This window comes from Stegodyphus dumicola, chromosome 10 (assembly GCF_044657685.1).
Source record: "Stegodyphus dumicola isolate Sdum_Otavi_A_Nest chromosome 10, ASM4465768v1".
Taxonomy (NCBI): domain Eukaryota; kingdom Metazoa; phylum Arthropoda; class Arachnida; order Araneae; family Eresidae; genus Stegodyphus; species Stegodyphus dumicola.
Genome location: NC_140777.1, coordinates 57,973,896 through 57,990,805, shown reverse-complemented (window position 1 = coordinate 57,990,805; position 16,910 = coordinate 57,973,896). Strand labels below are relative to the sequence as shown.

Below are 16,910 nucleotides of genomic sequence, written 5' to 3'. Positions count from 1 at the left end.
TTATTTTGTTTCCAATTCTGAATTTGGATTTCAACTACTGGATAGGAATGATTCATTGCCTTCGTGGCACCAAATGAATAAACAGAAAGTCTTTCATAACGGATTAGAGTAAGTTTTAAATAGTCAGCCAATGTTTTCGTTATAAAGGATCTGCGACTGCCTTGATCAAAAATTAACCTAGTTAATTTTGATTTATACTTAGAGCAAGCATAAACTGTACAAGTTTGTAATAATATTTCTCTGGCATTGCAGTCATTATTATTATCACCTTGAGGAACAGAAGCAATCAATTTTAAGTTTTGAACTTTCTTTCTTTCCTGAGAATTCAAAGTCAGAGATTCAGTTTCATTTTCGGAATAACCTTGTTCCAACTTTTTGTTTACAAGGGATTTATTAGTACAAATCGATTCATTGTGATACATACCGCCACATTTATTACATTTAGTTTTATTTCTACACTTTTTTGATGTATGAAATTTTTTAAAACAAGAATAGCAGTGGTTTTTGGATCTTAGTTTCTTTAATTTATCAGAAACATTCACTTCGCATTTAAATGACTCATGCAAATTACCACAAAAGAAGCATTTTCGGTTAACTGCAGCATGAAATGCAGCCGTGGGTGTATTTTTTATATATTTTCTAGTTTCATATTTTGATTGATCAACTCGCGGAGACACAGGATTTTTCCTTTCATTTAATACTAGATTTGAAACTTCCTGCATTCTATTTCCGTTTTAATAAATTGTGTTAATTCCGAAACTTCAACTTTATCTTTCGATCCTCTTTGCCAATTAAATTCCAAAACTAAATCGTGCGGAATTAATTTTAATAATATTGGAATTAGTAAATGTTCATATGAGCCTGAAGTTACTTCTAAAGTTTCCAAATTACGAATCGAAACTTCTAATTCGTCATATAATTTACGTTAGCAGAATTTTTAACGGCTTCTAAATTGAGAATTTTATTCATGAATGAATTAATGATCAGGTCTTTTCGATCATATCTGTCCTTTAGTGATGCTACACAACTATCATAATTACTTTCTGTTAATTCAAAGCCTGAAACAACATTCAAAGCTTGTCCCGTTAAGAATGTTTTTAAGTATGCAAATTTTTGTATTTTTGAAAGCGTTTCGTTTTTATCTATCAAATTTTCGAAACTATTCCAAAATTCATTCCATTGTTTGGGGTCTCTCCAAAATTTATCAATCATTAATTTTGGTAATTTTAGCGTACTACTCCCACTGGAACTGGAACTTACATGCAAAATTCCATTACCACTAGACTGGTTTAAATCGGAACTTTGGGGATTCCTTGCTGGTGGTACTGCGGTAACCGCACCTAGAAACTGCTTAATTTGACTACAAGCTATTATACATTTGTCATTGTATTCTTCGCTTATACTATAATCTTCTTCAATTAAGTTAACATCAATTAACTCTTGTATTTCATAATCAAGCATTCTCAAATTATTTTTCTTTTCTGTTAATAATTCAAACAATTCTTGTACTTTTTTAATCAAATTTTCCTCCCCTTCAATTTTTAATTTATCTTCAATCACTTTAATTAACCTAGCAACAGAAGATCTCAATGTGGAACGTTTACGTTTCAACCTATCTAACTTATCTTCCATTTTATTTAATTTAAATACACCCACGACAGCGATAATAAATACTTACTAATTTACTATAAATAATCACTAAATAATAAATTTAAGATTTCCCTACCTTTATTTGGAATTCCATTGTCCCTTGAATATGAAATATCCATTGTTAAATTCAAATCGAAACACTTAGATCGAACACCTAAAATCTTCACAAAGCCTTAATTTACGCCGCATGCACCATCTAATAATTTTTGCAATTTGCATTTCCAAATCATGGTGGTGATGGTGGTTCAGTGAATTTACTAATTTTAACACTTTTACATTTTTAACAATATTTTATGTTCACTATATACAGAGCATATTCTTAGGCCGCTGCCTTCAACATGAACAAACTTTATTTTCTTCCTTAAACTATGCGAGCAACAGCGCCCTCTAGCCTTTTCCTTCAAATTACACAACACTTTGATTTAGTAACCTTTGTACTGGTCCCTTTCCTGATTGTTTGCAGCCTTATTGCATGTATTTTTATCTCTCCAGATTGTAATGTGTCTGGAATCATGCTCCAAACAAAGCTGAGTCATCAGTAAACAGAATTTGGCTCTAGTCTTCGGTACTTTAAATCATGACAATCTCTACACCACAACTGGAATTGGTGCATTTCGGAACCTAAGTTAGCGGAGTAGGAAGTAGATCATGAATTTCCTTGCATACAGGCCCCTTTTATACAATTTGTCACTCTTGGTTTATTTGGATACTCAAGCTCCTGTAGCTGCAGTGAATTCCTTTGCTGTCTGGACTGGGGTCATTTTCCTATTTCTTTTAGAAATCATTTCCAAATAAGAGCTCTAAACAGGCTGTTTGTGTGGCACTTTTCAACCTTGACCTGGTCTACATATATGAGCAGTTTTTAAAATAATTTTCAGGTTCTCGACAAGGTACTTTTTGCTATTCTTAAGTCGATATAGATTTGTGCTAGTGTTTGCCCTGCTTCCATTCTCCCAATCACATATTGTTCTTTACAATCTATCAAATGCCTTCTCAATGAAGTATTCAATCTTTCACATACAAAAATTTACCCATTTCTCAAACAATTTTTGAAATTAGAATTTGAAGTACCCCTTGCATTTCTTTCTACATATGCTTAAAGAATAGGTGTAAAAATTTTGCATGTATAAGTGTAGTGAATATGAATCCCAACGTTGACCTTGAGATACCTGATAACTAATGACCTGTCATTCAGCTTCACTTAATAAAATTAGCATAAGCACCTTTCTTCTAATTGTTCCTTTAATTTTCCCCACGTTTGTATTATAAGTGTAAAATATACATGTTTTAAAAATTTGTTATAATGTTACCTACTTGAAAATTTGTAATGATTTTATTCTCAAACTTCTTTTAAACTTTTTTTATGTTAAGTATTATATTGTGTAATAATGATGTACATACTCCTGTTTAATTTTTAAAATAACATTGCAGGAGAACAGGCAGTTGCATAGATGATTGCATTAACTTATTAAGTTCTGTTTGCTGATAGGTCCTTAATTTTTTTTTCATTGATGGTCCTGAAAGCTTAATTTCCAAAAGACTTGGTGATGGTACTGTGGTTTGAGTACACATGAATTTACACTTAAAGGCACTTACATATTTTGCTGTTGATCATTTTTGACAATGTCATCAAACACGACAGTTTCTTTCTCATGTCTTCACATTTGTTTGGAATATGAATAGAGTTCATCTAGTCATGACTGCATGCGCAACATTTGTTTCCTTCTTTTGAGATAATCTTACGATTGCCTATGAGTGTCTACTTGTGTTACAGTACCCCTTTGTTGAAAACTGTGAAGATGTCATACATATCTGTTATTTGGCCGGTTGCATACCATATGCTGAGTATGGTGGTATCTACGGTAGTGATAAACAACGATGCTGTTAATTGGCTTATGTTGGGAAGGACTGAAGTCGATTATCAAATAAAGATTGGAGATGTTATATCATGTTGAAAAATTGCTTTTGATGTGGTGCATAGTACAGTATTAAGAGTAGTGCTTCATTTATGTAAAGTATATATTTCAATCACTGCATTTGTATTTTAGAGTTAAATAATGTTATAATAATAACAGTATGGTTTTTTTAGTAGAACAAATTTTCATATTGGACAAATTTGTTTGATATAACGTAGCAGGATTTGAAACGAATTAGTGACAGTATATGCCAGTACCACTGTATTTTCAAAGTTTCAAGGCTGGTTAAACCAATGTATATAGTTAGAATGTTAAAAGACTGTATAATTTGTCAAAATGGCACTGTCAAAGAGTTCATGGAACAGATTGTGATACTACTTAGATTCATATTTGGTGAATTTATGTGACTTCAATTTCTTAGTTTTGTCATTATAATTCATTAGGGATCTTTGGTCACCAGAATGACTAGTGCTAGTTTTAATTGTCTGACTGACAAGGTTGTAGAAATACAGCGTAGAATGTTTTTGACATTTTTAAGTGTATATAAGTGTATTTTTAAGAGTACATGCACCTTGGCATATGTCCTAGAAATTAAGGCAATATGTTAAAAGTGCATAAATCCAGGTATAAAATTTTAGGCATTTTGGCATTAAAAATCAAGAAAATACTTCTTTCTTGTGTCAGTGTTTGGAAATGTCTTTCTCAGCAAAACCCTCATTTTGGTCAGAGGGTTAATGAATTTCTTTGCCAGATAGTCTCAGAAGCTGAGCTCATAGTTATTTAAGGTTTTATTTGCCATATTTGTGACTTGTATCTATTAGTTATTTAACTAAATAAATAATGTATTCCTTCAGGCTTTGCCACAGCTTGGTGGAATCTTTGCCAGTTCTGTTGATAGAAAAATATGTCAAGTACCTTTCTGAGAGTTAACCATTCCACCAGCTGCAAATATATGTAAATATTGGTCCTGTAAGCTTTTGTTTTTTCTCAGTTTCTTTCATATTCTTAGCCTTTTGTGGGGGGGGGGGCCCGGTAGGTCACAAAATTGCCCATGAGTTAGTTACTTTTCATAGGAGGTGCTGATAATTAGATAATATTGAATTTTTCCGAAGTTAAATGTAAAATCAATAGTTACTTAATATTTGTTACTTTTCTCTTTCAGTATGTTGCATTTTATTCTCGAAATCTTCTACCTTTATCTAAAATAGTTTTGGTTTGGGAATCATATATGGAATGTGTGTGGAAGATTATATCAGACTTTTACACATCAAAAAAGTGTCTGGATTATCAAGCCAGTCATATTGCTATTGCTGCCATTCAGGCAGCCCTTACAAACATTGATGTTCAGCCAACAATTTCTGATGAATGGCATAAGGTAAGAATTTATTGCAATAATAAAATTATTGTACATGTCCCACTGTGCTTGTATATAAAATGATGTCCTGACTATTTAATTAGGTTGTTTATGCTAGAATGGTTAAGCAAAATATCAAATGAAAACACTTTTCAGATATAATATGGCATAACTCCGATATTCCTGACCTTTCGGTAGATCACTGAAGCTCCCAGTTTTTAATTTTTAGGCTTTGTGAAAGGAAATATTTTACTGCATAAATGAAATTTATTGAATTAATGAAACTTAAAGTGGCCATATTTCATTCTCATAACCCTTGTGATTTTCCTTAACTTTGATCTGAATTGTCTCAGTTCTACTAATGTATTATTACTGTAGAAATTTATAGTACTTTATGTAAAGATTCAACCAAGGTTTAATAAATCAATGTTTGTATTTAATTTTGTTTTACATCAATATAGGGTTACATTAAATTTATTTACACGATGGTATGTGCATTATTTATTAAATTTGTTTTCCTCGTTTTTAAAACAAATAATAAAATTAATTTGGCAAATTAAAGCTTTCCATGTTTTTAAATTTGAAATTTTAAAATGTTGAGTATGAAAGTGTAAAACAATTACAAAATAAAATTAGCAGAAGAATATAAAATTTACTATAGCTAATTAAATATTAATGTATTTTATATCAGACACCTGTGTGGTGACCAGGTGTGAAAGAATAGTCCCAACATAGCCTATGCATGTCATAAAAGGTGACTAAAATAGGTATCCTGTGTCTGGGGGGTATAGCCGAACACCCTGCACCTACGGGTATCAGAAGACTGGTCTTCTAGGTTGAAGGCTGAGCATGAAGCCGACCAGACAAACTTTATCCAGACAACATGAGGATTGAACCATGGAATGTACTCGTGCTGTTTTAAGAGTAGAGCACTGAAAAATTTAATAGATAAATTTATTATATATAAAATTGATATATTGGCTGTGCAGGAGATAAAATGCTTAGGAAAGGAAAACTAGACAAGAAAAGTTCTGGCCTATATTTTGGCTGACAAGATAAACATCTTCTGTACAAGGTCCATGGTAAATAAAAGAATTTGAGATAAAGTTATAGATTTTGAGCCTGTTAACAAAAGAATTGTAAAATACAAGTAAAGACCATACCATAAACTTGAGCATTATATGTGCACATGCACCTAGTGAGGACAATGTGGAACCAGAAAAAGAGATGTTTTATGTAAAGCTGGAAGAAACTTACAACAAATGCCCATCTAATGATATAAAAGTGGTTATAGGATATCTTAATGTGGAGAAGGTATAGATTATAATGTACAGAACTATAATGGAAAACATAGCCTGAACAAGTTCAGTGACAATAGAAATATACGTTTAGACTGCAGTTGAAGTGGAAATGGTCATTAGGAGCACATGTTTTGCTCAGAGACATACATAAAAGTACATGGCACTCCCCAGATGGGAATACATGGAATCAGATTGACCATGTATTGATGGGCTTGTAACATAGTCTTAGTTTACTTGATGTTAGAAGTTAAAAAGGAGCTAACATAGATTCTGACCATTATTTGACCCCCCCCCCAAGTTTTGCTTAAAAAATTAGGTGCTTTTGGTTAACAGGGTATAAATTGTAACTATGTACCAAAGCTCCAAATGTGGTAATCTATCTTATTTCATGTCATTATAAATAAGCACGAAAAATGAATATGAAACCTCTAATTTTTTCTGCTTTAACAGTTGTAAGTTGCTTATTTATTAAAATGTTGATTTTTTTAAATGTGAATTATGTGTTTTGGCAATAGCTAAATTACAAAAAATAGTGATAAATTCTTTCAAGACAAAGATATCATTCATACTGAAGAACTTTGTTCAGAAAACCACAAATTAAATTATATTTTACTGCTACCAGACCTATCAAATGATGCTACAGTGAAGAAATCACATCATTAACAAATGATTAGAGAGCAAAAAGATTTGCCCTTTTTTTTTTAATAATAGTTATTTGGTTTACTTATTTCTAGTGTCGAGCTCATGTGGGTAGAATTGGCACCTTCTATTGGAAATAAATCATTGTACAAATATCAGATGGAATTTCTGCATTTGTCTTTGTTTTTTTTATTTATTGGAATATAATAAAATGGCCATTCTTTTCATAAAATTCCACAGGCAGAATGTAGCCAGGATTTGAAACTAAATTACCGTGCTGTTTACCTGTAAATTTCTGCCTTTTAATGGCAAGTGGCAAGCATAAGCACACTTAAATAAATAACCCTTTCTTGCATAAATCAATATATTTGTAATACTATACAAAGCAAAACAGTTTTGCATATGTGCTGAATATACTTTAAACATGCATACTAAGATGATTTGCAAACTATCTGTTATGAAAACTATTACTTAACGAATAAGATTGAAGTTTCGCCGATTGTATTCCAGTAATGTGCTGTCCCCCCTAATTTTTTTCAGTATATGATTTAGAAACTAACCACTATTCTGGTTGGCCGCCTAATAATTGTTTTTACAATACAGTGTATATAATAAAAATGTATGCTAAGTTTTAAATTTATAAAAATGTTTGATTAATCATTGATGCCCCCCTTTTTCTGCCAAATGTGTATGCAGATAGAAGAAACTGAACGTTATCAAGTACACACATTTTTGGTTTAAATTCGTAATTTTTTTTTTAAACTTTACCTTGGAGGTATGTTCCCCTCACCATGCCTGATCAGGTTCTGTAAAACAAAAAGGCACCACAAAAAAAAAATTTGTCACTCAAATACTATCGCACCTTTTGGCAGCCTTGCCTGTGTGATGCACTAAAAGATCTTCGTGGCCCATCCTTGGTCTAATGATAAGCAACTGCTTTTTATGTCTTTCTGTCATCTTTTGAATTTTGGAAATTGGAAATAGGTAGTTTTACTAGCATGTGGTAAGTTATAGAAACATTACATAAGCTTCTATAACAGCTAAATTATCAATTAGCTAAATAATCTTCTTTGAGGTGCTATATGCAGGCATTTAGAAAGAGTGGCTGGAGATTTGAGTTCCTTAATGTGACTGTAAATATCCTGGATATATATAATTTAGTGAAGTTTTTGAAGAACTATGAACACTGTTCGTACGGTCCTTAGTTTTTTTGGAATGAATTTTAATCATCTGAAATTTCTATCTGATTTTACGACTGCCATTTTGAGTGTGAATTAGCATTTTGGAGGAATATTTTTGGAGATTCACTGAGATATATGATTATCTTTTGAATGAATGATTGGGTTATAATTTGTTCCTATTTCTAATATAAATGGCGGGATACTCGTGTTTTTAAGCAAGAGGTGAAACATAAGCATTTTGAAATTAATTTTTTCTAATTAAGAGCTCTTAAACAAATTTCTGCTTTTGGGGATGTGAATTCTTTTATTAAACTGTTCTAAATTTGGCGATTTTAAGATCAGTTTCTATAGAAAATTTTAATTCCGAGATTTGGTAATTTTTTTACTATTTTTTGTAAAAGATTGTAGCACTGATAAATTTCATTAAAATAATGCTGATATATTGAAATAAAAATATTTTATTTTTCGCTGTCATATTTCATTTTGGCAAGTTTCATTTTGGCATAGGTTTCATTTTGGCAACTTACTATACAAGATTTCAAATCATTAATTGTACTTTATAATGCTATAAAGTACAATTTAGGAAACAGTTCTTGGCAAAAGCAAAGTTAGCTATTTACCATATTTGACGGCATATAAGACACACTTTTTTTCCTAAATTTGGTCTCAAAAAAAGTTACCTGCGTCTTATATGTGAAGGACACAGGTTAACTTTCAATACTGAATGCTATTTTTAGCCCGGATAAAGGTCTAGACACACATAACTTTTTCTACATCTGCCATAATTATTTTGCGCATGCGTGAAATATCTGTCACCAAAAAGAAGCAAAGCTCGAAGCTGATGTCAAAGTTCAAACAGGTTCGACAGTCACATTACGTTTATGGAGCCTTTTCTTCTTTACATGGATTTTCTTTGACTCAGCCGACGCAAATTTCGGCATCGGTGCTACTCTGTATAAACGTGTCAATATCGGTTCTTAAAACTATTTGTTTAAAAAAAATACCCTGGAAAATATGACTACAGGAAACAAGAGATTAAGCTATACAATTCAGTATAAACTAGGAATGTTAAACTACGCCAAAGTGCATGGAAACAGAGCAGCAGCAAGGCATTTCGGTCTGCCACCTACCGAAAAACATTATACATACTTGGTGACTGCAGGAAGATCAACTGAAGACTGCTAAAAAACAAAAACATAACCTTCGATGCCCAGCTCTGTCTTGGCCTGAACTTGAAAATGCCATAAAAATGTGGGTGATAGATAAGAGGAAATCTGGGATAAGTGTTTCAACTAAAATGATAATCAATGAGGCCAAAGGATTTGCAGAAAAACATGGGAATCAGAACTTTTCAGGGTCTGAGGGCTGGTGCTACAGGTTCATGAAAAGGCAAGGCTTATCAATGCGCACAAAAACAACTACTGTACAGAAAATGCCAGCAGATTATGAAGAAAAAATGCTAGCATTTCATAGATTTGTTATAAATGCACGCAAGAAAACTTCTTTTGAGCTCAGTCAAATAGGAAATATGGATGAAATTCCATTCATATTTGATGTACCATCCAACAAGACTGTGAGTATTAAAGGGTCTAAATCAATAACCATAAAAACCACAGATCATTAAAAAACCCGATATTCGGTAGTTCTAACATGTGCTGACAGCACAAAACTACCGCCGTTTTTCATTTTCAAAAGAAAAACTCATCCGAAAGAAAAACTTCCAACGGGTTAATTGTTCATGTTCATCTACTAAAAGGCTGGATTGACGAAGCTGGAATGAAACTGTGGTTGCAGAATGTATGAGCGAGGCGACCTGGTGGACTCTTAAAAAAACCCTCTCTTTTGGTTTTAGATCAGTTTAGTGCCCATAGAACTGAAACCATAAAGAATAAGGCAAGAGAATTAAAAACCCAGATAGCTGTCATTCCTGGTGGACTGACTAGCCAATTGCAGCCTTTAGATGTATCCGTGAATAAACCATTTTAGGAAAAAGTGTGAGAACGATGGAACAAGTGGATAGGAGAGCCACATCACGCCCTCACACCCTCAGATAGAATGAAGCGGCCTTCTATTTCACAAGTGTGCGAGTGGGATCTTCGGAAGACATAAAGGCTGAAGTAATTAATAAGTAATTTAAGAAGTGCAGAATCAGTAATGCTCTAGACGGAACAGAAGAAGACGCATTATTCGAAGAAGGTGATACTATCGATGACGGAAACAGTAGTGATCAAGATATTCTAGATTTTGGTGATGATGATAATGAAAAGGATTTTTATGGTTTTGAAAGTGAATAAAGTCTAATTTCATGATAGGCAACGTTTTCCTTGAATCTGTATTTTTTGTTGTTTCTGCTTTATTTTGTATTATGTTTGATTGTTTGCCGTTCATTCATTTATTCATTATTAAAATTTACATATCATGTTCAAAATAGCTTGCCATTTGTTAATTTTCCTTAATAAAAATATGTTTGGTAATTGCATTCAATGAGTGTTTATTTGAATTTTACAAAATGTGAGAACTAAAAGAAACCACATTTTAAGTTACTGTGGCACCACGCTGTCGCGCGGACTATTTAAACTTTTTTCCCTTGTGTGTGGCCTTCTAAATAAGTGTGCATCTTGTATGCCGTCAAATACGGTAATTAAATAAAAATGTCTTCTTTTTAATTTTTTCATAGTAAGAGATTTTTCCATGTTTCTCTCAGAATATGCATGAGTTTTTTTTCTATAAAATTAATTTTACACTTTTCCCCTCATTTTGTTTTCAAAATATTTCTGGCTTTTTACTGTTACAGAATTGATTGAGATAATTCTTCTTTAGGATTTTACATATTGCAGCTTGAAAAGCTTAGAAGGATTTCAAGGCAAGGTTTATAGACCCACAGTTCTAGGAGATTCCAGAAATATGTGACAAAATGAAAAATGTCTCCATGGTATTAACACGTAATGGATGTATTTTACAGAATGTTTGCGATGAATTTCTTAATTTTTGGAGAATGTCTGGAAGAACAATGAAAATACAATATTTGAATGTTTTTATTTTTGATACTAAAATCTTTATCTTAACTCTTTAACTGCCGCGGAAAACGTACAAGATTAATTTCCCAGTACCACGGTTTTTCCCCACACAGGTGCACGTAGTTATGCAATGTATTAGGGGGAATATAAGTGCAAGTTTTACTTTCTAAAAATTGTTTACTTTCACAACATAAAGAATAAAAGAAAAAAAAATGAATCACAACATTTAATGTTTTGAGTAAAAGTATAATAAAAATGATGTTTTTATAATAAAAAAGATCCCAAAATGGAGTTTCGATCAATTCATTTTTTGACCATTAAAGTGTAATATCAGGTTTCAGTGTGTAATATCAGGTCTAGAATCACTAGACCAATGAAAATGACAGCATCTATTTTAAAGGTAACCAATGTCACTTCCCTGTTGCATCCAGTACTGAACCTGTTTTTAAACCTTCCAAAATTTTTATTTGAAAGTTTTTTTGGGGGGCTGTATGTGCAACAATAAATAAGCAAATTAAAATGCTTAGTTTATCAGATTTTTTAAATATAAATTCAAAATTTCTTTGTATAGAACAAAATATCAAATATTCAGATAAAGAAAAAAAAAAAAAAAGCAAAGAAAGAATGATAAAAATGATTTATATTCAATTATTTAGAATGTTAAAAATTGCATTTATATTTGTCTGTGTAATTTGGTCATTTGGTTGTAAATGAGAAAGAATCACTAATTTATATGCTTTCAAAATCTACTATACTTAGCATGTTAATTTCTGCTCATTTGCTTTTTTTCCCCAGCAGTTTTGCAAACATATGTTCAAAAAAGTTATTTTTTCGCCTTTCTTATTTTTACTGTATATACAGTATTTACAGAATAATCCCCTTTTTGTTATATTTTTTTATCTAAATTTTGGTAGAATCTTGTAATTAGTTGCAGAATGAGAGAAAGGAATTTAATTAATGTACTGTATGGAATAATTAGGCTGTTTAAATGCTAAATAAATCACATATATAGGTAATAACTACTATATATGTAAATTGTGTAACTATGTCTAATTATGGTAGCCACTGTTAAAAAGTTATAACTAAAATTTTAATTTTAAAAAGTTTGAAACTACTAAAGTTTAAAATTTAAAAGTTCTGCAGTTCAAAATAAAAAAAAAAAAAGTTTTACATAACCCAAAGAATCAAAATTCCAGGAGGAGCGTAATAGGTAGAAAATCATCAAACAGTACTTAAAGAGTAACTTTTGTAGAAAACCCTTTTATTTTCACAATTCTTACGACAAACATAGTTACAAAAGCACAGCATATGTAGACCAAATCACCAATGATACTAAAAGAATTACAGCCAATGTCAAAATGTTTCTTTTTTTACAACTGCTCTACTGTTACCAATGTTAAAAACAAAAAAATCTTCTTTTTGTTTGCGTTCAGACCATTTTCGACAGCCACATCTATTGGGTTAACAAGAAAGTAATTTCATTTTTTTAGGGTGAAGAAAAACAGTTTTTTCTGTAAAAAAAAAAAAAAAAAATCTTTAATCAGTCAAATATCTTCCCTTTTGTTTGACCTTCTGCCATTTTTCTGGTAACTTTATGATTCTGTATTCATAGAACTTCTGAGCTTTATAGGCAAAAAACTCAACCAAGTGCAATTTGAAGTCATCGTTATTACCAACATTTTTACCTTTTTAAAAGTTTTGTAAACTTCAAAATAAATGATAATCCGATGGTGCTAGGTGGAATCTATATGGTAGATGCTACATCATTTCCCAACCAAGCTCCAATAATTTCATATGTGTTAAAGATGTGTGAGGCCTTGCATTGTAATGGTGGAATACTATTCCTTTACAATGTGCCAGTGCTGGCCTTTTCTCTTGGATTGCTTCCCCAGTTTCATAAGTTGTTAGCAGTAAACATGAGTTGACCATTTGGTTGCTTGGAATCAGTTTAAAATGCACAAAACCTTGATAATCCCACCAAATTGATAGTATGATCTTTTTCAGATGCATTTTAGATTTTGATATGATTTGTGCTGGGACCATGATCTTTTTTTTTTTATTTATGTCACTGAAGACATTTATTGATGCCCAGAACCTTTGTCATCTTCAAGTGAAAAATCTCCAGAATGACAGGTTTTTAACCAATTCTGACATATGCATTCTGTTAAGCAATCAACACCATAAACTTCATATCTCTTTGTGTGCCTCAGCTGCTTTCGTACCTTTGTGAAAATAACAAAGTAAAATATGTTGAGTGTTTATTTTTGCACCCCATGTTGAAACCAGGGCTGTTGAGTCAGAATCGGAGTCGGGCAGATTTTGGGATAAAAGGAATCGGAGTTGGAGTTGCTAAAAGCAGGTCGACTTCGACTCCAGTTTTTGTTGGGCAGTTTGTATTTGAAATGAAATTAAAATGCATGGAAAAAGAAGTAATGACAACCTGAGTTATTATATTTATTTATGGACTGTATACATTAATAGTTATTTTCTATTTTATTGACATATTAATAAATATAAGGGAGGAGGATGGATGTGATATTTGCCATTAGTGATTAAACTGATTCATTTAGTTAAAAATCTCGCTGGTAAATTTAGGTAAGCAGAAAAAGGAGCAATTATTGATCAAGCAACACGATAAGGAAGTACATATTTGATGATAAAGAGGTTGTTAGAATTGAGAATTTTTTTAGAAGATGTAGATAAGCCTAATGTTTCACTAACAGAAAGACTGTGGAATGATCTTTCAGAATTGGAAACTCTTCTTTCTAGACCATATATAACCACTAAAAAGCAACAATCTGAAGAATTGAGAGGAGGCGAGAGTGGAAGAATGTGATGTTTGTTCTTTCTGAAATGAAGGGCTTATTGCAGAAGGAATCATTTCTTCAATAAAGAAAAGAGAAACTAGTTTGCTAGACAATGAGATCTTGCTGCGTTCAATATATGTAGATCCGAAACACCGAATTTTCTTGGATGATGAACATATTAAAAAGGCAAAGAAGGCCATCTATGAACAAAGAAAGAAAGTCATCTATTATGAATGAAATTATTCTCAGAGCAATTCGAGAATTCGAATCAGGAAAGTCAAACTGCAGATATTGCAATTGAGTCTCTATCATTCTCTTCCAGTGATAATTAGATTTTGAGAAATATTTTTGGATAATATTGAAAAGGCTAAGATAAATAATAATGAAAATAAAAATGAAAAAACACAAACAAGATTTCTACACGGCCTTTGAAGAAGTAGAGAAATATGATTGCGCAAGACACCTCTTTTAGAACTTATAAAAATATATCCTGAAAAGTAAAAAGAAGTAGCCCTAACAGTAATAGCTCTTCCTCCTACTCAAGTTAATGTGGAAAGACTCTTCTCAGCTCTGAAGTTTATCAAATTGGATCTATGGCCCTCCAACAGAGAAGATCTTGGCAAAACTATACTGTTTCTTAGAAATAACTAATGCCAGTTTTTCCATTCCATAATAAATGCTAATTAATATAAATAATTTGCTATGCCATCAATAATTTTCCTGTAGCATCTATTACTTCTTTTATATTAAAAAAAAAGTTGTAACCCATGTGTATATGTTTACATATATATATATCAGGGAGTCGGTGTCTTTAAAATTCCAGGAGTCAAAGTTGCAGTCGGTCATTTTCCCTACCGACTCCACAGCCCTAGTTGAAATTGACTATAAATTGACAATTGTAAACAAAACTAAATATAATTTGTTCCTTAGCAACCTAAAAGTGTCACCTGCCAAATCACAAAAGAAGGGGGGAAAAATGGTAAGATTGGCAAAAGAATAATAAAATGAACATGATGCTATCTATTTGGGCAAACGGACATTACTTTCTTGTCAATCCAATAGTTGAGCGATTTCAATTTGTCTGCATCCACTATACTTGTTAGATTGATGTTAGGTTAATTGACTAAAGCATAGCAACTGGAGGGCTATATGGTTTTAGGGGTGGGGATAGCTTCATTTCATTTTATGGGAAGCATTTTTGTCCTGTCTTGGTATCACCACAATCAGTATTATAACTGAATAAATGTAATTGATCACTATTTATTAGCTGCAACTCGACCCTCATATTGCCTTCCAGTAATTTTTAGAAGCAGAAAGTACTAGAAATATCTTTGTGGCCAGTTTAAAACTATGCAAGGCCGGAGAGAGAGCATCTGCTCTCAGTTGTAGTTGTTACTGTTAGCTCGGCATAAGATCGTAATACTGAGATATCTCCAGGTAGCTTTCTCTTTAGGTACACTTTGCATTGTGTTGTGTTTAATGTTCATAGTAGTTTGAAATATAGCTACTGACTGTATTCTGATACTGTCAAGAATTATATGACTATCTTTGTGGAAAGTTCAGAACTTTGAAGTGATTCTTTCCTTAAAATAAATTTTATTAACCTAGTGTTGGATCTGTGTGCATTCGGTCTGTTACAAACCCTTATGCACACAACAGCAGTTGCACCAGTTTTTTAATCCCTTTTTCGTAGAAGTCTGCCACCTAATTTGACATCCGCTGGAAGACTCATTTTGACGTTGTTGTGGCGAAGATTACCTAGATACTTCTTCAAATGTAGGAGTAGGTGGTAGTCACTGAATGCTGGATTGGGACTGTATGGAGCGAAATGAGACAATGAGGTTTTGAATTTGTTTAGCCATGCATGGATGGGCATTGTCATGAAGCAAAACGATCCCCCTGCTCATACCACACCTTTTGTTTTAGATTGCATGACACAGTCACCATGCTCCAGAACATCCACAAGCAACATCCTGTTTCTCTCCACAGTATATATGAATTTCTTAACTGAAACTTTTTAACTCTTTTGAATGCTTATGAATGTTGCCATTCCATGGATTGTTGCTTCTAGTATGGTGTAGCATAAACCACCTAGTTTTCGTCCCTTGCTACAGTTTGGCTTAACCCTCTGGGCGGCCAGGATTTTTGCTAAGAAAGCACAAATTTCCAAAAACTACTATGAGAACAAATTATTTTTTGATTTTAATGTAAAAACTCTCCTGGTATTTCATACCTGGATTTGTTTTCTTTTGACATATTCCCTTAATTTCGTTGACATATTTTAATATACACATATATATAGGTTCTTACAGATATCAATAAATATTTTAGGCCGTATATATATGGCCTTGCTGCTTAGAGGGTTAAAAAATGATTACCTTCCTCACTATAGTGTTGAAGGAAAATTAAGCATTCCTTAACCCATTAACCGCCAAAACTACAAGGAATGTTTCTTTTATCGTGAAAATAATAACAAATATTAAATTAAGCATTTATAACATAAATTTACATTGAAAATTTTAAAAAAATGCTCTTACCTGTGGAAAAAGCAAGTGTTGCGTTCGCGCAACGTCAGCGGAATAAAACTACGGATGTTTAGTGAGTAGGATTGTACTCGTGTGATGTTTCTTTTGAGTGGAGCGCTGGATTACTTTTTAGCTGTATAACGTTTTATAAATCTACAAATCACTTTACTTGTAATTAATTTAATATTAAAATATACATTGTATTTCTTTTACAAATACAGATTATTTCATTTGAAAGATTCAAGCATGAAAAGCTTGATTACGATCATGATTTAAAGCTACATTACGTACTTTGCATCTATAAACAGTTTGGCTATGGTACTCTTTACAACAAAGTTTTTTGTTATCAACGGACTTTACGATAAAATGTCTACCATCTTTATGCAATGGTTTTTGAATGCTGAATTTACTAGGTCTTCCTGTTGCTGATCTATTTCTGGCTAATTCTACACTCTCTATAGGAGGTTGAAAAAGGAATAATGCATTCTCACGTATGAAATCTAAAAGAGACTTTATATTT

At 32.2% G+C, this 16,910-nt stretch overlaps 1 protein-coding gene across 3 annotated transcripts in view; it reads left to right on the top strand.

Annotated features, from left to right (window-relative positions):
• Positions 1 to 16,910, top strand: part of LOC118193414 (cyclin-Q-like) — a 75,288-nt gene that overhangs the window by 28,548 nt on the left and 29,830 nt on the right. For all 3 annotated transcript variants that reach the window (XM_035364494.2, XM_085824956.1, XM_035364495.2), the window contains exon 5: positions 4,729 to 4,941. In XM_035364494.2, the coding sequence (XP_035220385.1) occupies positions 4,729 to 4,941 (213 nt within the window). The remainder of the gene's footprint in view (positions 1 to 4,728; positions 4,942 to 16,910) is intronic.